The sequence below is a fragment of the Exophiala spinifera genome, assembly GCF_000836115.1.
Source record: "Exophiala spinifera strain CBS 89968 unplaced genomic scaffold supercont1.3, whole genome shotgun sequence".
NCBI classification, from domain to species: Eukaryota; Fungi; Ascomycota; class Eurotiomycetes; order Chaetothyriales; family Herpotrichiellaceae; genus Exophiala; species Exophiala spinifera.
Window position 1 is genome coordinate 274,851 of NW_015622515.1, and position 11,514 is coordinate 286,364.

Here is an 11,514-nt window from a genome sequence, read left to right on the forward strand (position 1 = left end):
CGGGATAGACACAACGAGACCGCTGCCCAATTCCGTGTCAATCGAAGTTCTCTGGTGATTATGATTACCCGACCAGACCGCGCATATCAAGCAGAGGGCAGAGGTGCCTTGCTAAACCTGCTGACCAAGGGCTGGTTGCCGGGACCACAGGCACATGTTGTATCATCCTGGAACTTCGATTAGCGAATACGATTTGATCGTTCGCTAGTCTGTACTGATTAGTAGTTGGGCTCAACAGAGCATCGACGGCATTTGTAATGGTGGCAAGCGAGTGGATGTGCAACGAGGCGAGAGAAAAATTTCGTCCAGGGATTCAGCTGCTGCCGTAGCCTGTAGTAGCGAACCCCTTGGGGGAGGAGACTGCCAGAGACTGGATAACATACAGAGTACTCGTATGGCGATGCGTTGGATTTGTTTTCTACTGGACCGAAGTCCCTCGGGCATGCATGCAGACGGTCAAAGGTGCAGGGATTCTGCTGGTGTGAGGGAGGAAACGGGGTGGGACGTTGGAACAAACATCCTGGACGCCAAGCCCCGCCCGGGCTGGAAAAAACAAGGTCCGGAGAATTACTGTTCAAGTATCCGTACTTCGCGGTGCTAGTATGCTTCAAGTACTTAGGCAGGCGGGTTCAACAAGCCCTAACCGCGTGGATAAAATTGCTAGGTACTAGGTATCTTAGGCACCTCGCACAACAGTACAGAGGTAGCGAGATACGGGTCGAGAGAACAATAGAATAGAACAGTAAGCGGACAACTATCATTCCACTTCCAGGCAAGACTTCGGCTCCTTAACCCGGCTGAAGTTCGTATATCGGAAAGCCCAACACCATCCCCCTGTGCCATGCCCTGGCCCCCAACGACTCGCACCCCGGTCCTGAGTACTCCGGCACACCCAGTCTCTATACGAGGAGAACGACTTCCAGATCGGGAACCACAGGATTAGAATACGGACCAGAGAAGATCCCATCACGCTTCGACGCCTCCAACAGCCACCCCTCGGCAAAATACCCACTAACCCAACGGAAGGCGGCTCAACCCCCTTGCTTATCGCGTTTCGTTGGATACGACTAGCAGTAGTGCTGTGAAACCAAAGCCATCGACGGCTGTGATCGCCGCCTGTCGATCCACTTTGCTATCCAACACTCTGGATGTGACACCCGCTCCCTTCCGCAGTGGGTGTATGTCTGACTTTTAACACTGTCTTTGTTTGACATTTCACGTGGACCATGATTCACGCAAGCCGAAGGAAGGGACATGTAGTGAAGAACCAGTGTGAGTAATATACATCCGATAAAAATGGACGAGCCTTGCCGCGACATTTGGTAGAGCAAGTCTGCACTTCTGCTGGTGCCACCGACATTACAACTTCGAAGGCGCCCCTCGCCAGTGCATGGCCCATTGCACCCACGAATCTATAGAGCAATGACGCGGCTAACGAACAGGGGATTTTTGTCCTCCACTGAGAGGACAGCAGGGGTGAAGCTGCAACGCCATAGATAAGGCTCAGCCCTTGGGAGCGCAATTTTCTGAGACATGAGCACAAAAACTAAATATAGCATTATTCCGTACCAGGGCTACAATCTATGGGGACCTGGTAGAATGATGTTTGACATGTGATCCAGATTATTATGTCAATGGGCCTACGTACGACTTACTCAGTCCCCTTCACTCCCTGAGCCACAGCGTAGTCCTTCGACGGTCCATCGATGCTAACCGGTGACCCGTAGAACCCCTAAATCAGTTCAGCCTGCTTTGTTGATTAATTTGTTTTTCGGTAGAAGTAGCACTGGCTAGGTCATAGGATCCGCAGATGTCTTCCAGGAAGCCTTTTACTACGCTGCGTCCGATCACTGTCGTACACTGAGTGCCCATCACTCGCATCACAAGCGGGCGTTCAAATTTAGAACGGCGAATCTCAAGCGAGACAAGTATTGTTGTTCAGGTTTCATTTTAGACTTCTCCAGGGAAACGGGAGATCGACTTTGTGACATGCTTCTACCCACACACATGAGGTGACAGGCGGCTGATGTCTCTCGGGTCCCTGTTGAAACTGCAGGGGCGAATCGGATAGGAGGGAGCTCTTCAATTCAGTGGAAATAGCGTGACTGCGGTCGGCAAGGATAAATGAAAGGGTTGGAGTCTGCACGGCTGGTCACTGCGATATCCGTCAGCCTTTCTTTTGCTAAAGTCGGTGAAATCTCAGAAGGCTTGGTCCGCCGTTCATTAGCCAGAGGAGCCCTTTGCATGGATAATCAAGCTAGAATGCAGGAACCAAAAAGGTTGCCAACTTGCCTGCAAGGCTTCTGAGGGAGAAAAGTGGCAGTCAGGGGCTCGCTCCTTGACGTCGTCATCAGCAGCGCCCTACTTGAGAGGCTGCACAGATTAAACTCCAATGTTGGAACTTCCAGAGCAAACAGTATCCACGCAATTGGTGTTACGATCACAGCTTCCCGTTCGATCCTGATGAAAAGTGTGAGTGTCCACTAGGCGCTTTTTCGAGATGATATCTAGCTCAAAACCGATAGGAGAGTCCTGATTTTCAACGCCGGATAATGGCGAACACCACTACCGGTGTAGTTCAGAGCTTACCTATTTATTTCTCAACCAGATCTGGAACTCGTGGTGTCGGGGAACCGAGGACTCCAATGTCTGTAAATGACGAACGAACGAAGATAGCTTTGTTTGCTTGTGTTCAATCGTATGACGGACATAAACCGGATGTTTGGAATATTCCATCCTGTAGGAATTCCACAGAATACTAATGTTCGCTGTTAGCATTAGACACCATTCTGGAAGACGAGCGACGACGAGCATAAATTCTCAGGAAAGCTGTAATGAAGCGCGGATGTTCCCTGATAATCAGCGAGGCTGCGCTTCACGTGACGTAGCCTTGCAGGACTTGGCGGCTTGTTTGCCACCCGCTTCGGCTTCCTTCACTTTCCTGCGATGATCACAGTATCGGGTATCTCGACTCAACTACAACCCAACCATCTATACTGTGTGCCTGGAGAATCGAAGCATCCATCGATACAAAATCGGCTGCGGATTTTGCTACCGCCTTACCGCCTCTTTCCTGGCCTCCTGGACCGCTGTTCTTTCCAGACAACCGCAAACATGCCTCGAGCCGAAGTTGGATCGACAAAGTACATCGCCAACCAGATGAAGTCGAAAGGACTTCAGCGGTTGCGATGGTACTGCCAAGCGTGTCAGAGACAGATGCGCGACGAGAACGGTCAGTGTATATCCCACGCTCTGTGCTTGTTCCACGTAACTGACTGGTCTCGTATAGGCTTCAAATGCCATGTCGCTTCGGAATCACACATTCGGCAAATGCAAATAATTGGCGAAGATCCTAAAAAAGCAATCAATGATTACTCCCGGCAGTTTCTTCGAGATTTCATACAGCTACTACGAACCGGCCACGGAGAGAAGAAGGTCAACGTCAATCACTTCTACCAAGAATACATCTCCAACAAAAGCCATGTACATATGAATGCCACAAAATGGCCCAGTCTGACAGAATTTGCGAAATATCTTGGTCGGGAAGGCATCTGCAGAGTGGACGAAGATGAGCAGAATGAGAACAAAACGGGCGCCAGTGCGCTGACTATCAGCTGGATCGATAATAGTCCAGAAGCACTTCGGCGGCAAGAGGCGTTGAAGAAGAAAGAACGTCAAGATCGCGGCGACGAGGAGCGAGAACAGAGGATGATACAGGAGCAAATTCGGAAAGCGAAGCGTGAAGGGAGGCAACACAGCAGCGAAGAAGAGGACGAGGAAGAGATCGAGGAAGCAGAACAAGTCGAAGGGGAAGGCATCAAGCGCAAGGATGGCGAGAAGATTGTACTGAATTTTGGTTCGAGGAAGTCTCCAGTGGAAGGCCAGCAACCTCCCACTCCTCCACTATCGGACAAGGACGAGGCCAGCTCCGACCAAGAAAAGGCAACGGCGACACAGTCTGCCTCAGATTCAGCTCCTGCCAATCGACAAGCTCCTGCTTCAGAAGAGCCTACACACGTCGACAACACGAGTGGGAAGACGGCAGCACCCGCAAAACAACCTGTCTCGCTGTCGTTTGGGTCTTCAACTGCTCGCCCGAAGAATGTTTTTGCAACCGCGTCTAAAAAGAATGCTTTGGCCGGTCCGAAGAAACCTACGATGCTGGCACCCTCAAGGCCCATGAGTGAAGCAGAAAGGATAATGAAGGAAGAAATGGAGCGAAAACGCCATCGCGAGGCTGGTGGATTTAAAGCCGGCGCAAACGCATTCAAGAAACAACGTGTCTCGTGATGCCGGTCATGCTGATGGCCCCTACGATACGTCTTGGCTGAGGATATATAGTCAGTGTAATGATAATGATTTGTACGACTAGCTTCGCTTTCACTTTTATGAATTCGCTACCAAGGCGCTTGAAATTCACATGGCCCAACATAGCGATAAAGTTGGCCAATAGACAGATGTGGGCACACGAGTTCTCCAAGCAGTCCAACCAGGTGTCAGGTCTCAGACAAAGTCGAACGTATCCCCCCCACGGTCATGAATCAGTCTCCCGACCCTCTCGGTGCCGACTATCCTCTCGAGCTTCATGGCGTCCCATTTCGAGAACAGGGCGCGAACGGCACCCTTGGTGGTGGTGGTGGTGGTGGTGGACGTCTTCCCTCTGCCGGACTCAAAGTCGGCGTCCATGGCGAGGCCCAGCAGGCCGACGACCTCGGTCCAGAAGAGGGGGTTCTCGGGGACGTTGTAGAAGATGACCCTGCGCACGCCTTTCAACCTGTAGCGGAAGTGATGGTGGGCGCGCTCCGAGTACAGGAGCAGGGCGTGGCGGCCGGACAGGAAATGCGAGCGGGCGCGCAGCACGTCCTTGACCGGGGTGTACTCGCTCACGGTCCCGAACGAGAGATTCGTCGCGTCCGGGGCGGTGGAGAGGTGGTTCCGCAGGCGGACAAAGTCGGCGTAGCTCGTGGCGTACAGCAGCGTGCCCTTGTGGGTCTTTGCGTGGCGCACCAGCGGCGGCAGGACGGTCGTCGTGAAGAACTTGAACCGGCTGTCTGCGTCGGCGAGCGGGCTGGGCGAGTCGACACGCAGGAACGTCTGCGGCACGCTCACCGGCAGGATCGAGTTGACGCCCAGCATCGCCCCCGGGTACGTGGGGAGATACTTGACCCGGCCGGCCACGTTGGACAGCCGGGACGACGCGAGCGAGTTGATCTCGGGCGTGAGAAAGTCCGACAGGATGATCGTCTGCCGCAGGTACCTGGCCCGGCCGTCCAGGTACCAGTGGCGCACGCGCGAAAAGTCGCAGCCGTGCGAATCCTTGGGGAGTAGGTTGAGTTGCGAGAAGACGTATTCGACGTGCTGCCAGTTCTGCATCTGCAGTGCGTTGGCGTGGTCCATGACCACCACCTCGATGGAGGATAGGAAGTCTGCGTCGTGAGCCGTCTTCTTGTTCTTGACACCGTCCTTGGTCCTTCCGCCGCCGCCGCCTGTGGTGATGGTGCGCATGAGCCCCAGGGGTGAACCGATGATCACGTCCGAGTTGTAGAAGCCGGAAAAGTATTTGATCGTCTTGCGAGTGAATTTGAGCCCAATGCGGAAATCTTCTTCGTGGTTCCCGCCGAACAGAGCGCGGAAGTCCTCGGGCTTGTCGGGCCATTCCTCAATGTCCTCGTGGGAGAAGGTCTCGAGGAAGCGGGATTTGTTTTCCTGTTGATCCGGCTCGCAGAGCTTGACGATGCTGTCGACGAAGCGCACACAGGCTTGTTTGGTAGGGACGATGATCAGGACTTTCGGGCGGGTGAAGCCTTGGTCGCGCAGGTCCAGAGTTTCACTGCTGGAGCTGAGTTTGGCATTGTTCTTGAGAATCCGATCGCGGGTCTTGAACACATGGTTGAGAGCATGCAGAGCGGATAGGTCGCGAAGCTGAGACGAGTTCCTGAGTGTGCGGTTGCCGTCGATAACGTCAGTATAGTTGAACATGGCGCTGGCTAGGTCTTTCTCATCCGACGACAACGAAGAAGCAAGCGCAGTCCCAGTCTCGAGAAGTCGTCGCTTCAGACAGAGGTCTTTGACACTTCTGAACTTATTGGCTGGTGTCGGTCTGCCCTTGAGCACAGTGATGGTTTTTCGAATGTCGTCGTCTATTACCACAGTCTGTGTCTGCCAATCTCTCCTTTCAACCTGCTCCGCTGCATCTTTGAGGTCCTGCTCGACTACTGCACTGTAGTGATTCTCGAACGGATCCTTTAATAGGCTGTCTTCGTCATCGGATTCAGCATGGGCGATTCCGTCCTCGGCCTCTTCATCTGCCTCAACCTCCTCATCCAGCGCCTCCGTAGTAGGAACCTCCTCTGCCGCCGGGATTGAGGAAGCATTACCCTCGTGGCCATTGCTTATAGAAAGCTCTCCTTTTGCTGCATCTCCAATCTTTCTCTTCTTTCTGGCAGGCCCGCTGGTCTGTCTTCCTGCACTCAATAATTGGAGAAGTGTAGCATAGGATTTCGCAGAAGGGCCGTCGTCTTCGCTTTCAGACTGGCTTGTTTCATCTTGATCCGATAGGGGTCCCTGTTCGTTGAGCTCGCCGTTTAAAGATTCGGGGGAGGTTTGCTCCTGAGAGGCATCGTCCCTGCTCGCGTCAGTGGCGGCGATCACGGAATCTGAATCAAAAGGTTGACGAGCATACTCTGTCTGCCCTAGTCTTGAGGTTTGAAAAGTATCTCGTGCTTGAGTAGCGGGTCTTCTTGCACCTCCGCGACCTCTTCCGCCGGATTGGCGACCTCTGCCGCCTCTGAAACCAGGCATGTCTATCAGAGTCGAAGAGACAGACGCGGCCAGAAATTTTGTTTTCGCATGCGGAGAAAATCTGCCTGTCCCCAAAAGATTAAGCTTAAGATGATTAGCGGGCGATCGGGGCCAATGCAGATGTTACCAATTTCGGCTCTGCTCGCCTCCCTGCCAAGTCGGAGCCTTCCGACCCCCGTGAGACGTATAGATGGATGGATGTAAGTCTGTGGTTTTGACGTTCGAGGTACGAAAGATCGAAGCAACTCAAAAGAAATAGACTCTGTTGACTGTGTACCAGTCTTATCATCTCGCTGTGCTACCTTTGCATAATTCTGTCCAATCTCCCAAAGAAGCCCTGACCCGCGGATTCAGAGGCGTTGATTCAATTTCCACGTCTGCATGTCCCGTATTTTGTGGCCATTCAGAACGATCCGTGGCGGAATTCAATAGCTATGAACCTTAGTTCTCGTCCTTGACTTCTGCCTTGGCTTCTTCTGCCTTGGCTTCTTCTGCCTTGACAGGCTGCTCGGTGGTGTCTTCGTCCTTGACCTCATCATCCTCGCCTTTCTCATTCTTGAGAGCTGCCGTAGCCTTTCCCTTGCGCTTCGTAGGAGTCTGGTCTTCGCTGTCGTCTTCTCCCTTGACCTTGCGTTTGCGGGATGGGGTGTTTTTGGGGGTTGTGGACGTAGTCACATCTCCAGCCGAGCGAATCGCGTTGTTCTCATACTTGAGGCCCTGCTTTTCGACGAAATTCTTGAACTTTGAGGCTCTATATCATGGTCATACCATTAGTGAGCGGTGATCAAAAGTAAGAACAGCCTCTCAAAGACTCACGCATTGCGAGCGTATCCGATGCCATTTTCTTTAGCCACCTCCTCCCAGTTGATCTTGAGGCTCTCCGAATGCTTGAGGGCACTGAAGATGAACTGCAGCTGAGGATCAGGCGCCGCGGGATCTGCTGGTGCTGGTTTTGGGGCCATTTTTGATTGAGTTGAGATGGTGAGGTTGTTTGTGTGGTGGAGAAACAGATGGTTGAAAGAAGATCGATTTGTCAATACCAAGAAAGAAAAGGACAGTGGACGGATAAGTCAGAGGTGAGAAACTTGAAGGGACGCAGCGCACAAATTCACAGTCTCTCATGTCCTGGTCAGGCAGCTAAATCGTGCTACTCTGGACGAGAAGTGGCACGTAAATCTGGGAATGATCCGGTCCTTACTGTCTATGATTTAGAGCACCACATTCAGAATCTCAACAAGTATCATTTCTCTGAGGCCCGAAGCCTCTCTGACCTAACGCCCTTCTACCCTGTGATATGCTGTTGGAAAAAGCCAAACCAGCGTCCTACTCCGTGATATGCTGTTGGAAATAGCCAAACCAGCGTTCTACTCCTCCTCAGTCTTGATCACAACATCAGTCTCCTCTTTGACATTGGAGGGCCCGGCAGAAACATCGTCGTCGGCTTCATCTTTGACATCAGCCATCTCAATGTCGTCATCGTCCTCCTTCTTGATGATCTCTTCATTGGCCATGTCATCTTGGCCCTCGTCATCATCGTCGTCGTCGTCGTTGTTGTTGTCGTTGTCGTCGACGTCGACGTCCTCGTCATCATCATCACCATCACCATCATTGTCGTTGGCGGGGGCGGGGGCGGGGGCGGGGGCAGCAGCGGCAACGACAGGCGCAACGACGGCCGGGGCGACGCCGGTGGCAGGAGCAGGGCCAGCAGCAGCAGGAACGGTGGCGGCGGTGGGCGGAGGCCGCTTCTCGACCTTGCCCCCCCGGAATCGATAGCCATATGGCTCGATCATGTTGTCAATTTTTCGGTGGCTAGAAGCGTCAAAGGTCAGCGTGAAGGTCGTAGAAGACGTCGATGCTGGCATAGAGGCATTGAATATAGAGGAACGCTTTTTGGTACTCACATTGTTCGCTCCACCTGGACGCCGAAATGGGCCTGCATTGCCCCCGCGTCGACCTTGAACTCGGTGGCTGTGGCCACCATTTCGCAGAGCGCTTTGATCACGCCCTCTTCGTTCAATCGTCTTCCAGGCATGGTCAGTTGGTTGATTGGTCGGCGAGGCTTTGTTGAGTTAGGGGCTGGGCGAGGCTGTTGTGGCACGTGATGAGGTTGTTGAGGTTGAGATGGGCGGACGGTTCGGACAAAAAGATATAGGTCTGTGAGGCGGTGAGAGAACCGTGTTGGCTTGGCACTCATCGACGACTAATCGACGTTACTTTGATCACGGCGTGCGACAGACAGCGATGGAGGCGAATAGGTTGACTGTCATTGTCGCCGCGGTCGCGCCCGCACTCAACAGGAGTGCAATACAAGGTACAGCATTAAACCCCCCTATACTTGTGGAGTGGCGACCCAAGCCAGTGTACCACCACCTGGCATAGCAGGAAGTGCACTTCTGAGTAGATAGGAAGCCTTAGGCACACGGAGCCCGTCCCTCCCAGTTCACGCAGAGACGCCCTTCAAGTGATGAGTCGTTGTTGTTACGGACGAACTGTTCAGTAGACTACGTTGGACCAACTGTATAATTGCAGGGCTATTCTCAATGGAGGTCCTGACACCATGACACCGTCCAAAGTTCACAAGGGGCAAGATCCAGGAAGGTGGAGCATCTACACAGAGCCTCCACGACAGGGCGCGGCATTTGCCAGGACTGACTGGGACACCGGCCACCTAGGTTGAGCTCTTACACAACGCCCCCTTGTTGTTCGTTTGATCGAGTTTGATATGCATTGATTGCTACAGACTACCTTGTGTCTGCAAGCCGCATGTTTCTTGCCGTGCCATAGGATATCACGAGAGACAAATCGCGGACCCCATTCTTTGTTCCCTATCGGCTCAGGCTTCGACTTCGACCTTGACCTCTTCGCCAGGGGCAGACTCAGTTCCAATGTCAACGTCGTCATCGGCTTCTTCCTTGACAGTAGTAGGTGCCTTCTTCGTGACACGCTTCTTCTTGTTGGTGTTGTCCTTGACTGATGTAGACTCGTCTCCACTACCGTCCTCGTCCTTGACCTTTGCAGCAGTAGTTTTGCGCTTGCGAGCTCCGGTGGCGGCAGCAACGGCAGCAGCAGCAGCAGTAGTAGTGTCGGTTCCAACCACTCCGTCGCCAGCAGTGCCTCTCTTGTGTCCAGTACCCGTCATTCCGAGCTTTCTCTTGATCGCCCACAAACGCTGGTAACTGGAAAGTAAAACCGGGTCAGTAAGGATCAAGTAGACGGCAGATGATGATGAGCCCAGGAAGAAGATCGAATTCGAAATCCGGTGGCCACTTACCATGCATTCGCGCTCTTTGCTCCCACCTCCCGTGCAACCTCGTCAAAGTTCGGCTTCAACTCGGTCTCGGAGTACTTGATGCACATCATGACGAACTTGAGTTCCTCGTTGGGCTCTTTGGGCGGTGCCATGACGCTGGTGTCGTCTTGTGTGGACTGATGGGTAGGATGTATGTTGATGATTCTGATGACTTGTGGGTATCGTGAGTGGAGAAGAATGGTGGCTGATGAATGCAAGTGTGTCTGGGAGTGAGATCAAATCAAGTTCGAAAAAAGAAGAGCGATGAAAAAGTCGCGGGGTTGAATTGAATTCTGTCTGTTCGAAGCTGTGAAGTGGGAATAACCAGTCAGAGTGAGGGAGCGTGTGGACTGATTCTGGATCTTACGGTGGAATTGATCACTCGAACTACAGCAGTGCCCGAGGAAGCCCTTGTAGCAAGCAGCTATAGCCACAACTCTATACTCATCAATTTCCGAACTACGCGAAGGGAAATCCCGACTTGACGGGACGAAAAACTCAACTTGCTACGATCTCAGGAGTCATGCATTGACATTTATTGATGGCTAAGCCGAACCAACTGCTGCCCTCTCATGGCCCTGTTTCATTCCTCGTTCCCGTCCAACTGGCTCACTGCATCTTAAACACCTCGAAACACCCTGCAGGCCCCCATCTTTCGTATACGAAAGCGTAGAAGCAGTGTAAGGCAAGGCAGATAGATGCAGATTCGCCTGATTCACTCAATAGAAACAACAACTTGAACTTCCTCAGTGCTCTGTTCGTCCTCCTTAGCAGCTTTTGGCTTGCGAGGAGCACGAGGACGAGGACGAGCAACCTTCTTGCTTGGTGGTTCTTGTTCTTCTTCAGCCTCAGCATCAGCTCGTGCATCAGCAGTAGCAGTAGCGGTGACAGTCTTTCCAGAATCAGTGCCATTTCCTCCCGCCGCTTTCTCGTCCTTGGTCTTCTTTGTCTTCGCCTCGGTGTTCGCCTTGCGCTTGGTTCCAGCAGCTGCAGTCTTTCTGGTGGTGGTGATAGGATTACCCTGGCTGTCTTTCACAGACCAAGCGGCACCAGCTTCCTCGAGGCTTCTCATGACAAGGCGGAACTTGTTGCTGTCAAGAAAGATTGGGTTAGTTGGCTTCTCATATGGCCTTGAAGCATGCGTCTAGTCGTACAGCGGGTCAGGAGGGGGTAAAAACAGGGTTGGAGGAGAGGAAATGCTGCTGTTTTTGGTGACCCAGGATTTCTGAAACGTACCGAGCACCTCCAACGCTCATACCAGTGTCCTTTGCGAATTCGTCCCAGTCGACATTGAGCTTGTCCTTGCTGTGTTTGATGCACTTTACAAGAAAAGCTTCATTGGTCATTGGTGGCTTTGGAGCCGCCTTGGACTCTTGAGGGGCCATTGCTGAGACGGCTGTGTTTGTTGTTTCTGGTGGAATTGC

At 52.8% G+C, this 11,514-nt stretch overlaps 6 protein-coding genes across 6 annotated transcripts; 1 reads left to right on the forward strand and 5 right to left on the reverse strand.

Annotated features, from left to right (window-relative positions):
* Positions 1-3,114: 3,114 nt before the first annotated feature.
* Positions 3,115-4,290, forward strand: PV08_03827 (uncharacterized protein; the record flags this gene model as incomplete). Its single annotated transcript, XM_016378178.1, has 2 exons — positions 3,115-3,232; positions 3,290-4,290. The coding sequence occupies 2 exons, from the start codon at positions 3,115-3,117 to the stop codon at positions 4,288-4,290; spliced, it is 1,119 nt and encodes a 372-aa protein (XP_016236855.1).
* A 213-nt stretch (positions 4,291-4,503) lies between these two features.
* PV08_03828 (uncharacterized protein) lies at positions 4,504-6,801 on the reverse strand (the record flags this gene model as incomplete). Its single annotated transcript, XM_016378179.1, has 1 exon — positions 4,504-6,801. The coding sequence occupies one exon, from the start codon at positions 6,799-6,801 to the stop codon at positions 4,504-4,506; it is 2,298 nt and encodes a 765-aa protein (XP_016236856.1).
* Positions 6,802-7,242: 441 nt separating this feature from the next.
* PV08_03829 (uncharacterized protein) lies at positions 7,243-7,763 on the reverse strand (the record flags this gene model as incomplete). Its single annotated transcript, XM_016378180.1, has 2 exons — positions 7,243-7,552; positions 7,618-7,763. The coding sequence occupies 2 exons, from the start codon at positions 7,761-7,763 to the stop codon at positions 7,243-7,245; spliced, it is 456 nt and encodes a 151-aa protein (XP_016236857.1).
* A 402-nt stretch (positions 7,764-8,165) lies between these two features.
* Positions 8,166-8,833, reverse strand: PV08_03830 (uncharacterized protein; the record flags this gene model as incomplete). Its single annotated transcript, XM_016378181.1, has 2 exons — positions 8,166-8,610; positions 8,703-8,833. 2 exons carry the CDS (start codon positions 8,831-8,833, stop codon positions 8,166-8,168), a joined length of 576 nt encoding a protein of 191 aa, XP_016236858.1.
* Positions 8,834-9,634: 801 nt separating this feature from the next.
* Positions 9,635-10,203, reverse strand: PV08_03831 (uncharacterized protein; the record flags this gene model as incomplete). Its single annotated transcript, XM_016378182.1, has 2 exons — positions 9,635-9,977; positions 10,073-10,203. 2 exons carry the CDS (start codon positions 10,201-10,203, stop codon positions 9,635-9,637), a joined length of 474 nt encoding a protein of 157 aa, XP_016236859.1.
* A 602-nt stretch (positions 10,204-10,805) lies between these two features.
* Positions 10,806-11,475, reverse strand: PV08_03832 (uncharacterized protein; the record flags this gene model as incomplete). Its single annotated transcript, XM_016378183.1, has 2 exons — positions 10,806-11,181; positions 11,327-11,475. The coding sequence occupies 2 exons, from the start codon at positions 11,473-11,475 to the stop codon at positions 10,806-10,808; spliced, it is 525 nt and encodes a 174-aa protein (XP_016236860.1).
* Positions 11,476-11,514: the final 39 nt, after the last annotated feature.